Below are 25,961 nucleotides of genomic sequence, written 5' to 3'. Positions count from 1 at the left end.
ATTTCCCTTAACCCCCAGACCCTGGCAACCTATATTCTACTTTCTGCTTGTATGAGTTAGACTTTTTCAGATTCCACATATAAGTGAGTTCTTGCAGTATTTGTGTTTCTGTGTCTGGCTTATTTCACTTAGCATAATGTCTTCCAATTTCACCCATTTTGTTACAGATAACAGGAGTTTCTTCTTTATTAAGTCTAAATAATATTCCATTATATCTATCTATATATCTATCTATCAATCTATCTAATTTATCTATCCATTTATCTGTTGATGGATACTTAGGTTGATTACATACCTTAGCTACTGTGAATAATGCTGCAATGAACATGGGCGTGCAGATATCTCTTCAACATACTGATTTCATTTCCTTTGGATATATACCCAGAAGCAGGATTGCTGGATCATATGGTAGCTCTAATTTTAATTTTTTAAGGAACCTCCATAATTTTTTCCATAATGCCTGTACCAATTTTCATTCCCACCAATAGTGTGCAAGGGTTGGCTTTTCTCCACATCCTTGCCAACTCTTATCTTTCATCATTTTGATAATAGCCATTCTAATATATGCAAGGTGATTATCTCATTGTGGTTTGAGTTGCTTTCCCTGACGATTCGGGATGTTGAGGATTTTTTCATATACCTTTTGACTATTTGCATGTCTTCCTTTGAAAAATGTCTTTTGTTCATTTTTCAGTCAGGTTATTTGTTTTCTTGCTATTGAGTTGTAGAATTTCTAATATATTTTGCATATTAACTCCTTGTCAGATGTGTGGTTTGCAAATACTACTATTTTCCCCCATTCAGAAGGTTGTCTTTTCTCTCCATTGATTGTTCCTTTGCTGTGCAGAAACTTTTTGGTTTGATGCAATTACATTTACCTATTTTTGTTTTTGTTGCCTGTGCTTTTGAGGTCACATCTAGAAAATCATTGCCCAGACCAATGTCAGGAAACTTTTTCCATCATGTTTTTTTCCTAGTAGTTTTATGGTTTCAGAACTTACATTTAAGTCTTCAATCTGTTTTGACATGATTTTGTGTATGAGGGTACAATTTCAGTTTTTTGCATGTGGATATTCAGTTTTCGCAACACCATTTACTGAAGAGACTATCCTTCTCCATTGTGTATTCTTGGTGCCTTTGTTGAAGATTAATTGACTCTATATTATATGTGGGTTTATTTCTGGGCTTTCTATCCTATTCTACTGTTCTATGTGTCGATTTTTATGACAGTACCTTCCCGTTTTGTTGACTATAGCTTTGTAAAAGTATGATGCCTCCAGCTTTGTTCTTTTTCTCTCAAGATTGCTTTAGCTATTCATGATCTTTTCTGGTTCCATGTAAATTTTAGTATTGTTTCTTCTATTTTTATGAAAAATGCATTGGAATTTTGTTTGAGATTGCATTGAATCTGTAGGTCACTTAGGTACTATGGATATTTTGACAATACTGATTATTCAGATTTATAAAAAGAGCTAGGCCGGGCGCGGTGGCTCACGCCTGTAATCCTAGCACTCTGGGAGGCCGAGGTGGGCGGATCGTTTGAGCTCAGGAGTTCGAGACCAGCCTGAGCAAGAGCGAGACCCCATCTCTACTAAAAATAGAAAGAAATTATATGGACAGCTAAAAATATATATAGAAAAAATTAGCCGGGCATGGTGGTGCATGCCTGTAGTCCCAGCTACTCGGGAAGCTGAGACAGGAGGATCACTTGAGCTCAGGAGTTTGAGGTTGCTGTGAGCTAGGCTGACGCCACGGCACTCACTCTAGCCTGGGCAACAGAGTGAGACTCTGTCTCAGAAAAAAAAAAAAAAAAAAAAAAGAGCTATCTTTCCATTTATTTGTGTCTTCAGTTTCTTTCATCATTTTTTTTGTAGTTTCAGTATACATATCTTTCATCTCCTTGGTTAAATTTACTCCTAAATATTTTATTCTTTTTGTTGCTATTATAAATGAGATTATTTTAGTTTCTTTTTCTGATAGCTCATTGTCTATAAACATGCAACTGATTTATGTATGTTGATTTTGTATCCTGTAACTTTATTGAATTTGTTTATTAGTTATAACAGTTTTTTGGTGGAGACTTTAAGGTTTACACTATATGAGGTCATGTCATCTGCAAACAGAGAAAATTTTACTTGTTATTTTCTAATTTGGATATCTTTTCTTTTTCTTGCCTAATTGGTTTGACTAGGACTTTCAGTGCAATGTTGCATAGAAGTGGGGAGAGTGGGCAGCCTTGTCTTGTTCAGGATCTTGGAGGAAAAGCTTTCAACTTTTTACCACTTACTGTGATGTTTGTTGTGTGCTTGTTATATGTGGTCTTTATTGTATTAAGATACATTCCCTTTATACCTAATTTGTTGACAATTTGTAGTCATGAAAGTATGTTGAATTTTGTCAGATGTTTATCATGTATCTATTGAGATAACTACGTTGGTTGATTTGCATATATTGAGCCATTCTTTAATATCAGGGATAAATTCCATTGGCCATGGTCCTGTTGAATTCAGTCTGCTAGTGTTTCTTTGAGGATTTTTGCATCTATGTTTACTGGGGATACTGGACGATAATTTCCTTTTCTTGTAGTGTTCTTATCTGGCTTTGATATCAAAGTAATGCTGGTCTTGTTAAATGAGTTTAGAAGTATTTCCTCCTCAATTTTTTTCAAATAGTTTGAGAAGTATTGGTATTAGTTCTTCTTTAAATGTTTCCTAGAATTCACCCCTGAAGCCATCAGATCCTGGGATTTTCTTTGTTGGGAAATTTTTGATTACTGATTCAGCCTTCTTATTGGTTATTAGTCCATTCAGATTTTCTTTTTTCTTTTTTTTAATTTTATTTGAGAATATTATTGGGGTACAAACATTTTGGTTACATATAACGCCTTTGCCATTCAGATTTTCTATTTCTATTTCTTCATGATTCAGCTTTGGTAGGTTTTGGTACATGTCTAGGAATTTATCCATTTCTTCTAAGTTATCCAATTTGTTGATGTGTAATTGTTCATAGTAGTGTCTTATGGTTCTGTGTATTTCTGTGGTATCAGTTGTTAACACCTTTTCTTTCACTTCTGATTTTACTTTTTTGAGTCGTCCGTCTTTATTTCTTAGTCTTGCTAAAGATTTGTAATTTTATCTTTTGAAAAACCACCTCTTAGTTTCATTGATCTTGTTTATTGTTTTCTAGTCTCTATTTCATTTATTTCTGCTCTGATCTTTATTATTTCCTTCCTTCTACTAACTTTGGGCTTAGTCTGTTCCCTTGCATTCCCATCAACATTGTGCAAGGGTTCCCTTTTCTCCACAACCTTGCCAATACAGTCGTGCATCGTTTAACAACGGAGCTACATTCTGAGAAATGCACTGTTAGGCAATTTTGTTGTGGTGCAAATATCATGGTGTGTACTTACCCAAATCCAGATGGTATAGCCTACTACACACCTTGGCTATGTGATATATAGCCTATTGCTCTAGGCTACAAACCTGTACAGCATGTTACAATACTGACTACTTTAGGCAATTGTAATGCAGTTATTAAGTATTTGGTATCTAAATATAGAAAGGTTACAGTAATAATATGGCATTTATAATCTTATGGGGCTGCAGTTGTATATGGTCTGTTGTTGATTGAATTGTTGTTATGTGGTACGTGCCTATACTGGGCAGGGGATGTTTCTGAGAATGTGAAAAGAAAATCCTTACCACTTTCCCCAAAGACATAACATAGCTATAACAAAGACATAACAATCATAACCAAAAAGAATTACAATAGAACTTTTTAAATTGGGAATCTTTATTTTGCTTATTATATCTTCCTAAGATTTATCATCATATTGCTTCTTTATCTCACTTCCCATCTGTGTATATGTGGAATGTCTGTCTTCTTCTTTTAAGAGGTCTTAAACTCAGTTACCTCCAAGTGATTTGAGAAGTAACTAGTTTAAGACAATAGAGAGTGATGGGTATGTGGAAAACTAGGAAATGTAAGTTACACCTAAAAGCATTTAAATTAAGGTGTGTTCTTAGAACACTGCTGGTGAGAGAAAACATACTTCAGGCCCAGATTCTGCCTACATGCCACTACCTGGCAACTCCGTGTTGTCTGTGCAGGCTCTTGGATGATGATGTTTAGGAGCTGGAAGAATGGCGTCACCTGCAGGAGGAAGAGTGGAGCAAAAGGCGAATGGTGACGTGGAGGTCAGACAGAGCAGAACTAGATAGTGACTGCTGGGGTTGTCAGGGTTGGAGAAGTAAAAAGGTACCCCAGGTAGGTAGGCTCAGAGGGTAGAAAGACACAACCAGACTTTGTGGTTAGATGGGGGAAGCATATGAATTAGTAAGAAACCATTCAAACTGCGAGAAAAACTAAGGTGATTTGGGGAACCCCATAGAACTGGCTGCCTCATGAAAGGTGTGGCCCTTTCCCATTCCTCGCACTACCTGGCGTGCTGCCACGCTTTTGATCCAGTCCTCGGGAGAGCGCAAAAGTGGGCCTTGGACACCTTGTTCATTTTGAAATAAAAAGAGGAGGCAGCATCTCATAGTGCCAAAGTGTTTGGCTGCAGCGACAAACAGAATTGGGAGCAACTCTTGACTCCCTCTGAATGCCATATGCCTAACGTGACACGCAACAAATGGGAGCTGCTCTTCTCGTTGTTCTTTGGACTGTTCCAATTTTCAGCACTTAGTAGCTAACATGGTGGCTGATGTAGCACAGCCCAGATCCTGCCCTTCAGTTCTCTCAGCTCTCCCAAGTGTTGCCTGCTGAAGGCTCATAGCCGAGCCTCTCCCCAGGACGTGCCCTCAGCCCAGGGGATCTGCTTCTTCCAAGTTATGCCCCTCCCAAGAGCCAGCGCATATCCAGCAACTGGTCAACAGCTAGGTGCAAAGTCCTGGCCCCTTGCCTCCACCTAGGCATCCTGAAAGGCCATCCCAGCTTCAGATACATAACTGCATCTGAGTTCACCGTCTCCCTTTGCCCAATTCTGCTTCTCCTACACCGTTTAAGTTGTTCTTCTTGAAAGCGCAACCTAAAAAACCTCCGGCTGACAAAATTCCTTCTAAAATCTGTTTCCTTGTTAACCTGACCTATGACACATGATAATAATACCAAAGCAGATGCAAATATAGTCATGTGGAAGGCAAATTAGTCTGTGGATTCATATACGTGAGCCAACTCCCATGAACATCAGGTTAGATCTGTTTCCTGCTGTGTTGTGGGGGCTGCAGCAGGGGTGAGGAGGAGTGAAAAATGAGGATAGACAAAGTTCGAGAACTGAAGACAGGAGGTCAAGGTGTCACTGGAGAGGAGAACTCTCTATATTTTGTAGCTCAGAAAGATGCTCCAAAGGTGGAGCACCATGGCCTAGCTTGGAGGTGCTCTATCAATCATCTAGACTTTAGCCACGTAGTTTCTAACACGGTGCAAGGGACAAGGAGTCCAAAGGATTTTGTTTGACTTTGCCACTTGTTTGCTGAGACACCATTTCTGAAACTGGGTTGCCTCATTTGTGGATTGGGGATAGTGTCTACGTGGCCCATCTCCAGCTCTGACGTCGCATGGGCAAGTATTCTGGAAACCCCAATGGGCAATGTGAACATGAGAGTAGAATGAAGTGATCAAAGGCATAGACTTTGGAGGCAGACAGATACCAACACTCTGCCACTTAGTGTCCATGTCACCTCAGGCAAGTTGACTGACCTCGCTCACCCACTCTCCTTCCATGTAAAATTGGGGTGGGGTTGGGGGATATTTCTTCATAGGGTTGTTGCAAAGTTTAAACTGGATAATGTGTGTAATGAATATATGCAACATTATCCCTGCTACATACATTCTACATAAATGATAGATTTTTATTATCAAAAGTAAACTTTAAAATATTGTATTACTGTACAAATAAGCTTGAACGTGTAAGGTGTGACTGACAGGAAATCCATTTGCGATACTCACCAGCTGCTGTCTCCTGTGGAAGCCCCTGCAGCTGGCCCAGTGGCCACAGGTTATGTGATCCAGCGGATCTTCCTTTATGACAAGCTCACTGGTGTCACTCCAGTCCTGAAGCGACCGAAAGCTACAGCACCCCCTGGTGGTCTGTGCAGGACTGACCCCTGAACGCAGGTCTTCCAAGTGGCTGATTGAACGTTAGGTGCTAGGGTGAAGTTTGAGATTGGAAATTCCAACATCTGCTCTTCGAACTCTGCGATTTGACTTTATTTTTCAGTTTCATTATTTTAAGTTCTTGCTTTTTAAAAATTTCATCTGCATCTCAGATTTATAAATTTCAATGTTAAAATTATAGCTCTCTTTACCTCCTCTTAAGGGAATAGCCAGTATGAAATATAAGTGAAATTGGATCAAATTATTATATTTGTGCTTGGTTACTGATAAAAATAATATACATATGTCTAAGAGAGATATTCTGTCTCTCCATATATATATATATATATATATGTATATATTCAAAATACAAATTCCCAAAATGTGAAAACGTGAGATTGTAATAATGAACCTGCTTAAGAGTAAGGGTAGTATTAATAATTTAATGAAAAACAACAACCAAACTTTGAAAACACTACTTGGGAAAATTCCTATTTATTTGAGAGAACTCTGTTTTTAAAAAGCCTAGACTAAATATTGGATGTAAAATATATAAATACTGTGATCAGCTATTCTCCCATTTATTCCCCTACCCCAAATAAAACACAGCACTTTGAGTCTTAGAAACTCTAGTATTAAAGTATAATTTTAACACTAAAATAAAGTGGTTGTATGAAGGTGGCATTTCAGGACATTTTCCAATACTCCTTTTCTTTCTGCTTCCCTGGTATTGCTAAGAGCTTACAACAGGAAAAGATTTCAAAGTTGTGGTAGCTTTCTTGCAAAATTGGGAGACATCTACTTTTCACATTAGGAAGCTACATGTGGCAAGTTCACCCAGTTCGAGTCCCAGTTTGAAGTCCTTCCTGAGACTTCTGTGCTCTCTAATTGGAAATAATGCTTCCTCCAGGAGATAGTCGTCCTCCTGTTTTCTTTAACCTGTTCCTCTGTATGTAATTTATTGGGAAAATTCTTAGATGTAGAGGCAGCAGTTTCTCCTTAGCTTCTATCCTAGCAAATGGTAGGGGTTGGTTTTTCTATTTTCCATATTCACATTGTCTTTAATCTCCTAACAGTATTGTTTTTATTTGTATACTGTATTTCATGTTACTGTTTGTTACTTTTCTTTGCATGTACAAAACCTGGCTGTGCTGTGATTCTTTTTGATTCCTGTCTTCCCTGCTGGACTCTAAGGAACAGAGCTCATCCCCTCAGACTGCATCCACAGCTGGTCAGAGAGGAGCAGCTGGGACACAGGAGGCACACAGTGAACTTTGTTAAATAAGTGAATAAAGAATCAGCAAACCGATCTGGTGGAAATTAGATTAGACTAGGAATCTGACTACCTAAATTCAGGTCATGATTCTGTAACTCTCCAAACTTCATTCCCATTTCTAGATTTCTGACATATTTCTTAGCCTCCATTATTCTTTCATTTCCTTATTTACATTGAGGTTAATGATACCTTTTCTGTGTATGTGGCAGGTTATTTGTGAGAACCAAATGAGAACATATATAAAACAAGGGTAAATTCAAATGCTATGCAGATATAAGGTATTTTCATTACTTCACTATGTGATCCTTTTTTTTTTTTTTTTTGGCAATATTTATATCCACAAATAGAAGATAAAAAAGGTGTCAGAAAAAAGTTCTGCCGAAACTATTTAAATGTATAGTCTTTATTTAGAACTAAAAGGTATTGAAGGAAGCCACCAGTATGAATTGCCACAGTAAGCTCTGCTCTTTTCACCCTCTTAATATATTTATTGCTTCTTTTCTCTTTATTATGAATATGATTCTTCTGAGTGCAGATCTCTATCACTGTACTTCTGTATTGTATGAACAACACTTTATTCAAAAGTCTAGAGGCCCCAACTTTGTTTTCAAACTCAGAATCCTTTGGTGTACATACCACATATTATGTATCACTTCTAATCAGGGTCTGTGGCCGCACCTTCCAATCAAAGACATTAATATTTCTGCAGAGAAAAGTACGAATTTTCACATTAACTGGGATAACGAAAGATTATAAATAGCCTCTTCTCAATTCAGGTCAGTTTTTTTTTGCAGCCAAATGATTTACTGAAAAATTATGAAATTGAAGCCTGTTTAATGCTTCAAGCCTGATGCATCTGTTATATCCTCTCTCACACCCCGTGCAACGAGATTACAAATTCCACACGAGATGAAAGCATTTCCACATCATTTTATCCCCACAAGCTAACCCAGTGCCTGGCACGTTGTCTAATATATGTGTCCTTATCAAACCATCTCTACTTAACTGCCACCACCACAATAAATACATTAAAATTCCATAAATATTGATTATTTTTATATTGGCTGACAGACATGTGCTATATACTTTTCCTGGTCTGACAGTGACAGAATTAAAGAATGGAAAAACAAGCACCACATTTACTCACCATCAAATTGGTATTAACTGATCAACACTTAAGTGCACATATAGTAAAACATTCATCGGGTGTCGGCAGGTGGGAGGGGGAAGGAGGGGATGGTACACACTTAATATATACACACCTAATGAGTGCAGTGTGCACTGTCTGGGGAATGGACACACTTGAAGTTCTGACTTGGGTGGGGCAAGGGCAATATACGTAACCTAAATATTTGTACCCCAGTAATATGCTGAAATAAAAAAAAATGTTACCATAAATGGTTCTGACTATATTTTTAAAAATAACCACCTGCAACTGATCAACTATCTTTTTTAAATTTGTTTCATTTTTTGTAGTTCTGAAAAAAATTTCTAGAGATTTAGAACAATAAAATAAACCAGGCCGGGCGCGGTGGCTCACGCCTGTAATCCTAGCACTCTGGGAGGCCGAGGTGGGCGGATCGTTTGAGCTCAGGAGTTCGAGACCAGCCTGAGCAAGAGCGAGATCTCTACTAAAAATAGAAAGAAATTATATGGACAGCTAAAAATATATATAGAAAAAATTAGCCGGGCATGGTGGTGCATGCCTGTAGTCCCAGCTACTCGGGAGGCTGAGACAGGAGGATCCCTTGAGCTCAGGAGTCTGAGGTTGCTGTGAGCTAGGCTGACGCCACGGCACTCACTCTAGCCTGGGCAACAGAGTGAGACTCTGTCTCAAAAAAAAAAATAAATAAATAAACCAACATCAGGATATATACACCTTCTCCCCACCCACACCCTCCTAACCACATAAGGAGACCCAACTTTCCAGATTTAAATGATATAATCTCAGACATCATAGGATATTTCATTCATATTGAAAAAAAATCATGTAATTTCCATATAAGCTTTCAACAGAAGTCTTAGACTTACTGCATTTTGACATTTCTCAAATAGATATATCTCAAGGTAAAAGATTTTTGCCTAAATAAACATAAATTGTGGGAATAGCCTTATACGATGATGGCTTTTTGGAGTACTAATTGGATAGCAATAATTCAATTGAAAGATTGACAGTAATAGTGATGATATGTATTTTTTTCAAATGTTCACACTGGTTTATGCCCATTGTTATACATAGATGCAAAGGGCACAGTGTAGGTAATGGTTGTCAACTGGGGTGATTTTACCCCCAGCAGAAATTTGACAATGTCTGGAGACATCTTTGACTGTCTGTGCAGGGTGCTGCTGGCATCTCTTGGGTAGAGGCCAGGGATGCTGCTAAATATCTTATAATGCATAAATAAGACAGCCTCTCACAACAAAGAATTATCTTGCCCCAAACGTCAATATTGCTGAGGGTTAAGAAATTCTAACTCAGGAACTGAGATAATTACATTCTTTTCATCCCTTCTGCCTTAGATTTAGAGTGAAATGGTACCACATTTTGCAAATGCAACTTTAATGAAACTAGGCTCTTTTGATTTAGTCATTAGTTTTAAATACAAAATAAATATAACTTCAATTCCAAAAATCTTAAGAGCATTATAAGTCTTTATTGACATTCGCTGGAAAAACAATTTTGCATCAGTGATTAGAGCACTCAACATAGACAAGACTCCCTAAAACTTCTCTGAATTCATCTGTTCTCTCAAAGTAACTTTCCAGAGAGCCTCTGATCTTCTCTCCTCCTCTGCCTCTCATCAATCCGTGCCAGAACTTATGCAGAGTACCTTTGGATGACTTTGCTCCTTGCTATTTTTTCCTCAATTACTCATCTGATCAGAATATCAAAGGCCCAGGAGATGGATCCAACCAAGTAAACCTAGAATCTTTCCATAATGTAAGACAGAGTGAGGGAGGAGAATAAGGATTACACACACACACACACACACACACACACGTAAATGCCTTTGTTTCAGTTAGCCTTTGCTGTGTAATAAACTACTCCAAAACTCCTGTGACTTAAACCAATCACAATCATTTCTTACAGTACGTGGATTGGCTGATTAGTTCACAGTTAAATAGGACGGTTTCATAAGAACACATAATATATAAGACAATGTACCAAGCCGTATGTTAGTCTCTAGGGATACAATGTTGGGAAAAATACTTTCTTCCTGTGAAATATTTGTAATCAGATTTATATATGGGTGTGGGAAAGAGGAAGTATCAGATGCATCAGCCTTGAAGACTTAGACCTCAATTTACTGGCTTCACCTGGGCTCACATGTGGCTGAGTTCATCTGCAGGGTTGACTGAGCTGGAAGATCCAAGATGACCTCTCTCTCGTGTCTGGTAGTTAGTTCTGGCTATCAGATGGGACATCTCAATTCTTCTACACATGGACTCTCGTCTTCCAATACAGACTGCTTTCCTTGCAAGTGGTTTTAGGATGGTGATCCAGACAGCTAAAAACAGAAACTTCAAGACCTCTTAAGGCTTAGAATCAGATGGCATAAAGTCATTTCTGCTGCATTATTAATCAAAGCAAATACCATATGAGATCAGATTCAAGGGGAGAGGAAGTCAATCCTACCTCTTGATGAGAGGAAGGACAAAGTCACATTGCAAAGGAGAATGCATAGTTGGACCGGAGGATTTTGTGGTCATAATTTAAAATCTGTCCTTGGTCACTGTTATTTATTTTCTCCCTACATGTAAACTACACTCATCTTCTCTTAAGACGTCAAAAGTCTCCTCCAGCTCCGAGTTTGGCATCAACCTCCAAGTCCAGTACTGTGTCATCCACATCCGGTCCAGATATAGAGAGCCTCCTCAGATGTAATTTCTCTCCATCCATAGACCTGTAAACTAGAAAAAGAAGTTGCCTGCTCCTGATCCATCCGACATTCAGTGATGAGGCCAGGGCTGGGTCATTGCAATAGATGTTTCCGTTTGAGGATGGGGAGAATGGAAAGGAGGTGACAGTCATGGTCCAAAGTCATTTTGAAATCCAGCTAGGCACATGTGGCCAGTTCCTTTAATCCAAGGGCAAAGGATATTCCTTGTCTTCTTGGTAAGAAGTGGCTCATGATTGCAAATGATAGTTTTCTTCGCCTTCTTCCTAGCCACACAAAGTTGTGGTTCCAAAGTCCTCTCTCTGTTTGTTTTGAACTATCCCTTCAGTACAAGATGGCTTCCTAAAGATAAGTTTGGAGTTCATTCTGTGAACACAAGACCTAACATTTGAAACAAACTTTGGACACATGAGGCTTCTGGGGGCAATGCCCTTAAGATTCTTAGAAGCTGGTTTGTCTAGTTGAGAAGGTCAACTAGGCACTACCTTAAATCTTTCCATGTTCTCTCTTTTTGTTCCCCAGATTTATTGAGGTATAACTGACAAATACAACTTGTATATATTTAAAGTATACAATGTGATTATTTGATATACCTATACATTGTGAAATGATTACCACAATCAGGTTAACTCATCCATTACAACAGACAAATGGATACAGAATGGAATACTATTCAGCCATAAAAAGGAAGAAATCCTGCCATTTGCAAGGATATACATGAGCCTGAAGGACCTTATGCTAATTGAAATTAGCCATACACAGAAACAAAGATGCCATATGATCTCATTTATGTATGGAATCTAAAAAAGTCAAACTCTTGAGTTCTTAACAATGAGTCTTACAGTCACATCCTTGATTTGTTGTTCCCCTGAAGTTATTGCTTACTTTAAAAATCTTTTTCCTAGAAAGACTAGTAGTAACAAACCATCTTATTTTCTAATCCACCATATCCTTGGCCTTTTGAATTTCTTCTACCTTGTGTTTGCAGCCAAATCAGTTCATCTCTCTCTCTTCCAGTACTTTATCATATGTAGCTAAAAGAAGCCACTTGACACTTTGAGCATTCTGCGGAAAATCTCTCTAGCCAAATGCACAAGTTCAAGTTACTGCAGGTGACAGAATATATAATATACAAAACAAATAAATATAATATACCAACTACATATGGCTCTGCCTTCAGTTTTTAATAGCAGAAACATCACTGTTTGGCCTCCTGTAATAGTGTCTTTATGTCCTTTTAACCTCCTTCTCCCATCTGGTCCCAAGGCCAATGCCATCTGTTTTAGATTTTTGTTACAGCAGTACCACTCCCCGGTAGCAATTTCTGTTTCTGTTAGCATTTGCTGTGCAAAAAACCGCCACCAAATCTTAGTGACTTAGAGCAATTTATGATTCCTCATGTTTCTGTGGGTGGGCTGCCTGTTTCCTCTGCTAGCTATGACTGGGCTCATTCATATGGCTGCATTCAGATGGAAGGTCAGTTGGATTGGCAGGTCCAAGACGGCTCACTCGTGTGTCTTGCAGGTCTTGCTGGATGTTGCCTGGACTGGCTCCTTTATCCTCCAAGTGACCTCTCACGTGCGAGGATCCTAGACCAGCTTCCTTGTGTAGGAGTCTCAGGGAACAACTCCAATCCAGCCAAAATTAAACTTCAAGTTCTCTTAAGGTTTAGCCTCAGAAGTCACAAAAAATTACTTTCCTCCCATTATTGATCAATGCAAATCTCAAGGCCAGCCCAGACTCAAGATGTGGGGAAACCGCAAGTCATTTGACTTAGGTCATGTGATTGTGGCTATTAATTAGTAATAATTACATTGCCTTCTTTTGCTTTTGTTGCTGTTTTCCCCTTTATAGCCACGTTATTTTGTTGTAGCAAGAAATTCAATCTGCATATTTCTATTTTTAAATTTCATTCCAACTTTTTATTGAGGTGAATCCATCTGCATCATATAAATGATGAAAAAACTTTATTAGATACAGTCAGAAATAAATGTGATCCTAAATGTGTGCTTTGTTTTAAATTACATTTACATTTTTAGGTAATTTAAATCTATAAAACTTTTATTTAAGTCATCATTATTAGTAAAGATACTTATAGGACATAATGATAATACGCAAAAAATGTAATCATAACCTATTACGAGTTACTGTGAATGTATCAATATATGATACTGTTAGGTCTGTCTCCAGTTCCCTGGTCCTCAGTTCCCAGTGTCAAGAGTGAGTACTGGTACCGAGTTGCGATGATGACAGAGTGATCACAAATACAAAGCAATCCCAACACAAACAGAAAAGAAAGAAACTATACAAAGTGAAAGTAAAGAAGGAAGCTACCTAAAGTGAAACTACATTCCAGAGAGAGGAACAGGTTAGTCTCCACAAGTGGAGAAAGACGTTCAGGACTCCCAGATGGTCTCCTTTTATTGGCCTGGTCTGGAGAAGGGCTTACAGGAGGTGTGGGATATTACCTAATGATTCTCAGGAGTTCTGCGTTTTTTTGCAGGCCCTTCCCCTGATTGGTCGCCAGTTTCTCCGCCCCTAGGAACTGCCCTCCTGGCCTGTATCTGCAGATTTGGTTCCTGCCTAACAATACCCTAATATTATTTTGCCAGAAATGACAATTTGAAACTTAAGTATATCTATTTATTTAAACAGATTTCTTTCTTGTTGGTATTTACATATTAAATATGACATTAATTAAAGATGGATACATGAAAAAATTTGCTATTTTGCTCTTTATGATTTTGATAAAAAATGCATTATGCATTATGGGCATACTCATGTATGAAATGCTAATCTCTCAGAAATAAATTCTTATAGAAGAATTTGTTCCACATGTTGAAATATACTGATTTCAATTACTGTCAGCATTTTAAGCATACTGTTGGTTAAAAAGATATTGACATGTATTTTAATATTTTCGTAATTTAATAAATCTATTTAAAAGCTAGTGATCATAGGATTCTGTGACACAGTTTTACGTAATATACTATATGTGGTAAAGTCATTATGTATAGTAAAATTAAAAGTATACGTGACCAGCCTGAGCAAGAGCGAGACCCTGTCTCTCCAAGAGCTAGGAAAAATTAGCCAGGCATGGTGGCACACCTGTAGTCCCAGCTACTTGGGAGGTTGAGGCAGGAGGATTGAGTGAGCCCAGCAGTTTGAGGTTGCTGTGAGCTAGGCTGACGCCCCTGCACTCTAGCCAAGGTGAGAAAGTAAGACCCTGTCTCAAAAACAAAACAAAACAAAAAAGTATAATTAACGTGTTTCTAGAAAGTAAAATTTTCATGATTGCTTGCAAAGGTTCCTCAATAACCCAGGCCACCTTTTATTATGACCTCTGGGCTTCCAGGTACATATGTAAGTCGCCTGAGGTAAACCCCAGGTGTGCAATATCAGCAAGTGACTATTAATATGACTCATCAGGAAGAAAACTGTAGACTATTGTCAGGTGTGGTAGTTTCCTAATGGTCAATCACCATTGCTAAGTGGTGATTAACGGTAATCACCATTGCTAAATTGTGTTTAATTTGTACATTTGTCACAGGTCATGATCTTGCTCTGAAATGGCAAGATCAAAAAATGGGAAAAGAAATATAGAAATTGAATATCTGAGCCAGCTCTTTTTATTTCTTACTTATTTCTACAGAGGGATATAGCCTTGGATTTGGGTTCTTATAGCAACATTACCCAGAGCCAAGTGCTTAAATAGCCTTCCTACCTAGGTCACAAGACTCAGCAGCGCTCACATCCTGAAGGCTGGAGGACCAACTGCTTTTGAAACAGAACCAGCGATGCAGGTCTCAAGGGTAAAGGACGTAGGGAGTTTTTATAACTAGTTTGTTGTTGTTGTTGTATTTAATTTTACATAGTCTGGCCTTTAGAAATGAATCATAATTTAAGTTATAGGAGAGGAGGGGAATTTTTTAATGTATGTTTCATTTAATTGCTGAAAATGTACATATCACCAGATTTTCTTACCAAGTTTTCCCATTAGAAATGAATAACAATCATTAGAGCAGAAGAAATTTATCTATAAAGCACTATCCATCTCTCTTCATCCTCAATGGAAAATAACTGCTTTCAGCTTGAGCAGGGAAATCAATGTTTTCTCTTCTTCTTTATTATAGCTTTTAAGAAACAATATTAAATTATTCCTTGAGTTGCTCTCATTTTAACATTATTTTAATCTGTTACTTGCTTGAGTTCGTGTTGTTGAATTTTCTTTTTTAAAATTTTTTTTAAAGATTTAGGGAGTATAAATGCAGATTTGTTACATGGATATGTTGCATAGCAGTGAAGTCTGGGCTTTTAGGGTTCCTTAATAGTGTACATTGTACCCAATATGTAATTTTTCATTCCTCGCAGGTCTCCTGCCCCCTCACCTTTTGGTGTCTTCAATGTCTATCATTCCACTCTGCATGTTCATGTGTACCTATTATTTAGCTCCCACTTAAGAGTGGGAACATGCAGTATTTATCTTTCTTTCCATTTCTGAGTTATTTCACTTAGGATAATGACCTCCAGTTTCATCCATGTTGTTGCAAAAGACATGATTTCATTCTTTTTTATGGCTGAGTGGTATTCCATGGTGTGTGTATGTATGTATAATATATACGTATATACATACCACATTTTCTTTATTCAATCATCTGTTGATGAACATGTAAGTTGATTCCATCACTTTGCTATTGTGAATAGAGCTGTGATAAACATATGAGTACAGTTGTCATTTTTAGTATAATGATTTGTTTTCCATTGGGTAAATACCCTGTACTAGGATTGCTAGATTGAATGGTAGATCTATGTTTAGTTCTTTGAGAAATCTCTACACTGTTTTACAGAGAGGTTGTACTAATTTACATTCCCACAAACAGTGTGTAAGTGTTCCCTTTTCTCTGTGTCCTCACTAACATCTGTTGATTTTTGACTTTTTAATAACCATTGTGACTTGTGTAAGATGGTATTGCATTATGGTTTTAATTTTGTATTTCTCTCTTGATCATTGGTGTTGAGAATTTTTTCATATGTTTGTTGGCTGCCTGTATGTCTTCTTTTGAATAGTGTCTGTTAACGTCCTTTGTCAACTTTTTGATGGGGTTATTTGTATTTTTCGCATTGAGATGTTTGAGTCCCTTATAAATTCTGTGTGTTAGTCCTTTGTTGGATGGATAGTTTGTAAATATTTTCTTCCATTCTGTAGGTTTACTCTGTTGATTATTTCTTTTGCTGTTCAGAAGCTTTTTAGTTAATTAAACTCCATTTGTATATTTTTATTTTTGTTGCATATGCTTTTGAGGTGTTAATCATAAATTCTTTGCCTATGCCAATATCCAGAAGAGTTTTTCCTAGGTTTTCTTCTAGGATTTTTAGGTTTTATGTGTAAGTCTTTAATCCATCATGAGTTAACTTTTGTATATAGTGAGATATATGAGTCCAGTTTCATTCATTTGCATATGGCTCTCTAATTTTCCCAGCACTATCTACTGGGTGTCCTTTCCGCAGTGTGTATTTTTGTTGACTCTGTCAAAGATTAGTTGTTTGTAGGTACATGGCTTAATTTCTGGGACCTCTATGCTGCTCCATTGATCTATGTATCTATTTTTATGCCAGTACTATGCTGTTTTGGTTACAATAATTTGATATCAGGTTATGTGATGCTTTCTGCTTTGTTCTTTTTACTTAGGATTTCTTTGGCTATTTGGGCTCCTTTTTGGTTCTATGTGAATTTTAAGGTTTATTTTTTCAAAGAACCAACTTTTCATTTCATTGATTGTTTGTATTTTTGTCTATTTCTTTTTTTCTGCTAATTTTTGGCCTGATTTGTTCTTGTTTTTCTAGTTCTTTGAAGTGTGATGTTAGGTTGTTAATTTGTGATCTTCCTGTTTTTGGTGTAGGCATTTAATGCTACAAATTTCCCTCTTAGCTTGGCCTTTGCTGTATCCCAGAGATTTTGGTATGTTGTGTCTCTATTTTCATTTGTTTCAAAAATTTTTTTGACTTCCATTTTATTTTTGTAGTTGTCCCAAAGATCATTCATGAGCCTGTTGTTTAATTTCCATGCATCTGTATAGTTTTGATAGTTCTTACTGGTATTGATTTCTAGTTTTATTTCACTGTAGTCTAAGAATATACTTAGTATGATTTCAATTTTTTGAAAACTTGTTGGGACTTGTTTTGTGGCCTAACATGGTCTATTTTGGAGAATGTTCCATGCGTTGATGAGAAGAATGTATATTTTTTGATTGCTATATAGAATGTTCTGTAAATATATGTTAGATTTATTTAATCTAGAGTCCATTTTAAGTCCAATGTACTGATTTGCTGCCTCGGTGATCTGTTTAGCACTGTCAGTGAGGTTTTGAATTCTCCCACTATTATTGCATTGTTATCTATCTCTCTTCTTGGGTCTAGGTGAATCTGGACACTCTGGCATTGGGTGCATATATATTTAGGACTATTATATCATCTCATTTAATTGATCCCTTTATTATTATATAATGACTATGTTTGTCTTTTTTTTTCCAATTGTTGATTAAACTATTTACTCTCATATCAGTATAGCTACTTCTGCTTGCTTTTAATGTCTGTTTTTATGAAATTTCTTTTGCAACCTCTTTGCTTTGAGTCTATAAATGCCATTACCAGTTAGATGGGCTTCTTGAAAATAGCATATCACTAGATTTTGGGTTTTTTTAATTCATTCTACCAATCTATATCTTTAAAGTGGAGCATTTAGTCCATTTACAGTTAAGGTTAACATTAATATGGGAGGTTTTGTTTCTGTCATAATGCTCCTGTCATAACGTTAATTGTTACCTAGTTGCTTGTTGTCTTGATTGTGTATTTGCTTTATGAGACCCATGAGTTTTATACTTTCATATATTTTTATGATAGCAAGTATTGACCTTTCATTTTCATGTCTAGAACACCTTTGAACATTTCCTATAGACCTGGTTTTGTGACAAATTCCCTCAGTGTTTCTTTGGGGAAGTTTTTGCGTTTCCTTCATTTATGAAGCTTAGTTTGGCAGGATACAAAATTCTTGGCTGGCAGTTTTTTTGTTTAATAAGACTAAAAATAGGACCCCTATCTCCTCTTGTCTTGTAGGGTTTCTGCTGAGAAGTCTGCTGTTAGTCTGATGAGATTTCCTTTGTAGATGTTTATATGCTTTTCTCTTGTTGCCTTTAGGATTTTTTTCACGTTGACTTTAGATAGCTTGATGACCGTATGCCATGGTGAGGTCCATCTTGCAACATATCTCTCAGGAGTTCACTGAGCTGCTTATATCTGGATGTCTAAATTTCTAGCAAGACCAGGGAAGTTTTCCTCAATTATTCCTTTGAATAGGTTTTCCAAACTTTTTACTTTTTCTTTCTCTCCTGCAGGAATACCTATGACTTATAGATTTGGAAGCTTTCCATGATCCCATAATTCTTAAAAATCTTTGTTCAGTTTTTAAGACTGTTTTTTTAAATCTATTTTTGTCGTTGATTTAGGTTGATTCAAAAGACTTGTCTTCAAGCTCTGAAATTTTTTCTTGTTTTAGCTAGTCTATTTTTAAAACTTCCCACTGTATTTTGTAATTCCTTTAATGAATTTTTAATTTCCAGATGTTCTGTTTGATTTTTTTTTAATATCTATCTCTTTCATAAATTTTTCATTTATATCCTGAGTTGTTTTTCTGATTTCTTTGTGTTGGTTTTCAACATTCTCTTGGCTATCATTGAGCTTCTTAATAATCAATATTTTGAATTCTTTGTCTCATATTACAGAGATTTCATTTTTAGTTGGATCCATTGTTCAAGAGTTAGCGTGATCCTTTGTGAGTGCTGCAAACTTCATTTTTTCATGTTATCAGAATTGTTTCTCTGGTTCTTTCTTATCTGGATAGGCTACATATTCTTCTTATTTTTAAATTTACTTTCCTTTGGATAGGATTCTTTTTTCTTCCCCTTGTGGATGTGACTATAATGTATGTTGTGTATGGTCGCCTGGGTTTGGTTCTGCTTTCAGTGGCAAAGACTCTGTATGAGTTCCTTGGTTATAGATGGCCTTTGTGTAGTGGCTTTTCCAGATGCTAGTTGTAATAGTGATATACTGGGCTTATGAGCAGGTTCATTGCCTCCTGTGGGACCAGGATGGCTGAGGTCTCAGGAAGCTTATCTTGTTCCCCAGTGTTGTGCACTTCTGTCAGCAAGTTTTATACTGGGTTATGTAGTTCAGCCTGCAGGCCTGTTGGTAGCATTCATGGGTAAGAACTGGTGGCAGTAAAAGCAGATAAGTATATGTATTATCTAAATGATGGGCACAAACACCAGCCCTGATGAAAGTGGTGGGGGGAGCTCCTAGTGAAATGCGTTGAGGTCTCTGCAGTGACAGAGGGGACTACCCCAGCTCCCAGCCTGGGCAAGTAGAAACACAATTCACCTTACTGTAATGCCTTGTCCTGGTGCTTGGGATATTCAGATCAGACAGACAACACTGTCCATCTCCAAGAATGTTGCTGTTCCATGTGCAGGGGTGCCCACCCCTTGTGTAAGCCTGGGCTCAGTGAGCGTACTGCCACTGGGGATTGTTACCCCTAATTGCCCTAGAATGGCCATCTACAGGTACACCCATGCCAAACTCCCATGGGAGAAGGAGAAGTCTCCCTCTGCATATCCCTTCACAAGCACTGGGGCTGCCCAGTCACTGGGGTGGAAGCACAATCTTCCCCCAGGAGTCCAGAACAGTGCCCCAGCCTCTGTTCAAAGAGATGCAGTCACTTTCTGCCCACAAGGGTTGAGCTCTTGGGCACAGAAAAGAACGCACTCTGCTTTCCTTTGTTCCATGGGGTGCTCTCCTGGTGCGCTGTGCTCTCCCCTTTGTTAGGAGCAGCGATCCCTGAGGGCTAGCTACCCTGTGTGGCTGCTGCAGTCCAAGTGGGTACTGGGGAATGTCTGTGGAGGATCCAGTGATGCGAAGACACAAGGGCTGAAAGTCCCCAGGCAGTAGTACAAAGTCCCATAGTGGGTATGCACCCAGGAAGGTGCCTGCCACAGCTCAGGTCCGGGGGGAAAGCGAGAGACTCTGCATGAGCTGGCAACTTGGTACAATGCCTTTAAGAAGGACCCAAATCTCCGCCCACACCAGTGCTTGGGCTTGCAAAGTCAAAGGAGCTCTCTGTGAGCTCAGGAACCAGCAGCCTGCTGCAAGGGTGAGGGGATCCGAAACACTCCCACATGCCCTTTCCATGCAATACCAAATCCCTCAGAATTTGATCACTGCCAGCCTCTTGCTTCCTTCTGTTTCTGTGTCCTAGTTTCTTCCTGTGAGCTCTCCAATAGGTGTCAGCACTCTCCCCTTAATGTTCCACTCGAGCAGATTATTCACCTGTAACTTTGGTTCCTCTTTCTGAGGAGAATTGGCATTTGACGTCTCCAGCCAGCCAGCTTGGAAAAAAAAGACAAGGGGAATTTGAACTACCTCCACCCAGTAATACTTACCTGAATCAAAAACTGGTCTTAAATCAGAGCCTATTACAGCTTCCTATCTATGCAACACCTGCTTTGTATGTGGCTTCTCAAGCCCCACCTCTCCTCTGCCCTGTGAAGCCATCTCCTCCATTTTATAATGCATTTGCAATGGCTCTGAATTCTCAGAATCTTCCCTCTCAAGCAGAAATCTAGAAAGCACTCTTAGCTCTTATCTCTCTGCTTCTTTTTGATTCTACTTCTGGTAATTACCTTTCAGCCATTTTATGCATTTCATCCCTGTTGGCACTGCCCTAGAACAGAATTCATTACTTGTAGCATGTGTTCTAGTAGTGCGTTCCCAAATACTCTCCCTGTTCCCATGTTCTTTTCCCTCCAGTTAAACCTCTCCACTGCCGTCAGTGTCTCAGGTCTAATGTGACTGTGGCTTTATCTTGTTTAAATCATTGAGGCTCCTATTGCCCATCAGATAGAGACCAAATTCCTTGGCATAGAAAGGCTTTAATAACCTGCTCCAGGCTCACTTCCAATCTCTTCTTAACCCTTCCTCACTTTATAGTCTAGCCGTAACAGATTTTCACTGTCAATTCAATATATTATACCATGCTTTTTAAATGCTGCCTCTTTTTCCTAGAAAGTTATCTACTTTCTCCACCTGCAAATTTCCTTTTATTATCTGATGTTCAACTTAATGGTACCTCTTGTCTTTAGTTTTCCTGGAACTTCCAGTCTATTTCATTACCCAAAAGAACAACTACTTGCTCCTGTCTTTATGTTCTCTTAGCACTTTATATGTTCCCCCATTATAGTCACCGACACATTATTTTGAGTTTAAAATAATTATATAATATGACCTATCAATCTATGCATTAGTACCTGGTACATAGAAAGTGTCACCTACTGTTATACTGGTTTGTGTTTGATGTGCACTAGAAAGTTAAAACAAAAGAGCATGTTTAAAATACATTAGAAGTAATGACAGTCTGTTAATTTTATGGATGATGTATCTGAAGTTCCTCCAAATTGAAAGGTTTTGTTATTTATTTTCTTCATTCAGGTCATTCCTATTGGTCACACCTTTAGGGACTGGGAACCAAGCTGCTGTCCTCATGGGCTTTGCATTCTAGTAGATATTCAAATGTTCTGAGCTGAAGCCCAGGAAAAGTCAGGGATAGAGATGTAGATTTGAGCATCATCCCTGAAAGAGTAGAGGAATTGAAGTCATCTTATTTATATGTGTCCCCCACAACATCTGGTCTAGTGCTTTATGCACAGCTGACACTCAGTAGATGTTGGCAGAGCAAATGGAATGCAGTTTTTCCTTTAGAGGTATTGTTAAACTATACCCCTCATCTCTTTATATCTCTAATTAAAGCCTTTCTGAACATACCTCTTTTTCTTCCTATATTAGTTTTCTCTTGCTACGTAACAAATTGCCACAAACGTTGCAGTTTAAAACAATATGCATTTATTATCTCCAGATTTGTGTGTGTGAGGACTCCACGCACAGTTTAGCTACATCATCTGCTCAGGGTCTCACAAGGCTGTAACTAAGGTGTCAGCTGGGCTTCATTCTCCTCCAAAGGCTCAACTAGGGAAGAATCCACTTTGAGACTTGTTCATGTTGTTAGCAGAATTCATTTCCTGTGGCTGTTTGACTAAGGGCCCAGCTTCTTACCAGCTGCTGGTGGGAGGCTGCCCTCTGCTCCCTAAGGAGCCCACAGTGCCCTGACACCAGCCCTCTCTGTGGGAAGCTCACAGCATGCCTACCTGGGTCTTCACGGCCAGCAGGGGAATCTCTCCCTCCAGTCAGCTAAGATGGAGTGACATAAAGTAACATGATCATGGGTGTGACATCTCATCACTTTTGTCATAGCCTATTGACTGGACACAAGTCACAGTTTCCACCCACACTCTGCCTACACAGAAATGAGTGCTCCACAAGGTGGGATTTGGGGGAGGTCACCCTAGGATGAACTCACCACACTCCCCAACTGGACTACGTTCCTATAATGCTCACGTATACAGCTCTGTCTGACCACATTACTGTGTAAGCCTCTACTATCCGTACGCCCTGGCACGTCCGTCTCCACCTCTAGATCTTTCATGGTGGAGACCTTGCCCTGTTCATCTCTCTGTATCCTTTTGCATCTGGCATAAAACTTGGCCCTTAGTCTCAGTGAACTTTTATTTTTAATAGCTTTGTTGAATTATAATTTACCAGTGAACTTTTAATAAGTGAATGAAGGTAAACATAGGGCTAACATAATACAAATTTTAAAGTATTTGCTGATAATTTTAAAGGAATAGTCTAACTGATTATGCAGTTGGAGTTGTATTGACTCTTCCTTCAAGACAATACTTGGTAAAATGAATTAGAAGATAAAATAATTTTATGATTCCTTCTAGATTTGTGTAACTGTGATACAACTTTATGACATATTATTTTATCTAACTAGGTATTTTTTTTCTTCTAGATGAGCAAGAGATAGTACAAAAACGCACTTTCACAAAATGGATCAACTCTCATCTGGCCAAGGTAAAGGAAACGACCCAGAGTTATGGGTTTACTTAGTTTGAGCCAATAAATCATCAAATGCACAGTAAAAAGGAATGTTGCTGTAGATAATGTTGCTATTACTAACCAATGATTGGCAATTCTGTTGGTTGGTTTAACTGTTGCTAAGCGTGGTGTTTGCTAACGTTGTTTCTGGGAGGAAATGAACTGATAGCTAGAGTCAAGTTACTTCATGTCAGTTCCGTGAATCTTGAGGAAATATTTCATCCAATTATTTCTTCTGTACTAATGTGTGTGTCATATCAAAAGGAGAATTTGTGCTGGATTTTTGTTTGTGTGTGTTTGTTTCTATTTGGAACGGAAAGAAGCAACGAGTGGTCTGTGCTGAGCAAAGGATTTATCTCAGGAGACCATGACAATATCTCTGCTCCCTCTCAGGTGTTCTGATTAAAAAGTAACTGTTTTAGTGTTAGGACACTAAAAAGGCTACAATCATTTTGAGATTTTTCTACACTAACATTAGGCAGTATTAGGTGATTATGTGTGCATTGTCTTTGAACATAAATACTAATATAAAATAAATTTCAATCTTGGTACATTATAATAGAATTAATTTCTTACACTGCTGATAGAAAAACAAACCAAGAAACATCACATTTGTAAAACTAAATTCAGATGCTAGGACAGTTGTCTGAATTAAGTTAGAGGGTCCTTTTGTTGAGAGCAGTGCTCATACTATGTGAGGCACAACCCTATGGGCAGTTTTTGATTGGGCCTTCTTTATAGTTCAGAAGCTAACAAAGCATGACAATTTATTTTAATCCCATTCTACAAATTAGTGACTTACTTCATATCTATGCTAGGCTTTGAAAACAGGAAGAAATTAGTAAGACACTTTACTAGGCCAGCTCAGAATCCAGCAACGAAAGAACACTAGAATGACGTGTCTCGATACAGAATGCACTGGGATCACCGTTCCTATAACCTCTTTCCAAAAGCCACTTGATGAGAGGGGAGTCCTCTGGCATAGTGGTTGCCGCCAGAATCTTCCCTGTAAAGAGGCAGTGAACGCAGTAGGCTTGAGACTTGGGGCTCATTTTCCCCAGCCTTGGTTGGTGCCAGCCGGCCGCTGCTTATATTACAGAACTGTCATCAGTTAGGGAAGATTTTGTTTTTCCAAAATGAAAATAGAGTTACTGTTTTTTCATAGCATAAAAAGGTTAGATGCTAATTGTACATAATATTAAAAATAAACCTCTTACAAAGTGTACAGTAATTAAAAATAATCTTAAATCACACAATCCAGATATAATCATCCCTAAAATATTGGTCAACATTTTTCTGCACACAGACACTGTTTCATATAAACCGTGTTATAGGGTACTCTTCTAGAAGCCTCTATTTCACTCAACACATCTTTCCATGTCATTAAATAGGTCTACATAATCATTTTAATTGCTAAATATACTTTATTATATCTATCTGCCTGCATTGGCCATTTGCCTATTGATGGTCATTTAGGTGGTTTCCAGTTGTTTAATATTATATAAAATATTACAGTGAAAGGGCCGGGCGCGGTGGCTCACGCCTGTAATCCTAGCACTCTGGGAGGCCGAGGTGGGCGGATCGTTTGAGCTCAGGAGTTCGAGACCAGCCTGAGCAAAGAGCGAGACCCCACCTCTACTAAAAATAGAAAACAATTATATGGACAGCTAAAAATATATAGAAAAAATTAGCCGGGCATGGTGGCGCATGCCTGTAGTCCCAGCTACTCGGGAGGCTGAGACAGGAGGATCGCTTGAGCTCAGGAGTTTGAGGTTGCTGTGAGCTAGGCTGACGCCACGGCACTCACTCTAGCCTGGGCAACAGAGTGAGACTCTGTCTCAAAAAAAAAAAAAAATATTACAGTGAAAGTCCTTGGACATACATCTTTGAATACTGTGTGGCTTTTCTTCTTAGGATAAAGTTCTAGAAGTGGGTGAATAGTCTCAACAGGTATGAGCACAGTTATAATTTTAATATATCCCAAGAGCTTATGAGAATCCCCATTTCCTTGCACTATTAAAACATTCTTCAAAATTTTTAATAGTTAGGGATGGGAGCTTGATCCAGTAATGATGGCAATAGTGAGCTTCTTCCCCTTTCATTTCCGATGTTTCCTTATTGGCAATCCCTGGTATACATAGGTCTGTGCTTTGGAATTTTTTCAGATAATCTGAAAACCAAACCATTTTTAAAAATTACAATACATTTTATTTCTCAGTTGTAGTCTCTCCCCACAATTTTATGTTGATATCTACCAATAAAGGTGAGAAAAATGACCCATTTTGAAAATATTTTTTATGCTGGTAATCAAGATATTAGTTTTAAATAACCTATTATGCAACATGATGCCCTAAGTTATTTTATCTCTTAGAACAAGAAGGGAGAAAAGTGCTAAATTGGCCAAGAAAAAAAAAGTTTCAACTTTTCTGGAATGCAACTTATAAAGATTTTTGCAGGATGTTTATTGTCTGAAAATTTTTACACAACAATCATGAGAGTTTTTGTTGATTTAAATTAGAATGATAAATTCTGAATTCTGTGATTATATCTTGCCACTGAAATGCCCTCTTTAAGGTTTTTAAGCTACCTAAAGAAATACAAATTTTATTTTAAAGGACAATTTAAAAGACTCTCTATTTGAAAAGAAT

General features: G+C 38.0%; 1 protein-coding gene across 1 annotated transcript in view; it reads left to right on the top strand.

The window, feature by feature from the left end:
* Positions 1 to 25,961, top strand: part of SYNE1 (spectrin repeat containing nuclear envelope protein 1) — a 425,086-nt gene that overhangs the window by 50,211 nt on the left and 348,914 nt on the right. The window contains exon 2 of the mRNA XM_069488737.1: positions 23,228 to 23,289. Within this exon, the coding sequence (XP_069344838.1) occupies positions 23,228 to 23,289 (62 nt within the window). The remainder of the gene's footprint in view (positions 1 to 23,227; positions 23,290 to 25,961) is intronic.

The sequence above is a fragment of the Eulemur rufifrons genome, chromosome 15, assembly GCF_041146395.1.
Source record: "Eulemur rufifrons isolate Redbay chromosome 15, OSU_ERuf_1, whole genome shotgun sequence".
In the NCBI taxonomy this organism is placed as follows: domain Eukaryota; kingdom Metazoa; phylum Chordata; class Mammalia; order Primates; family Lemuridae; genus Eulemur; species Eulemur rufifrons.
This window is presented reverse-complemented; position numbering and strand designations above follow the sequence as displayed.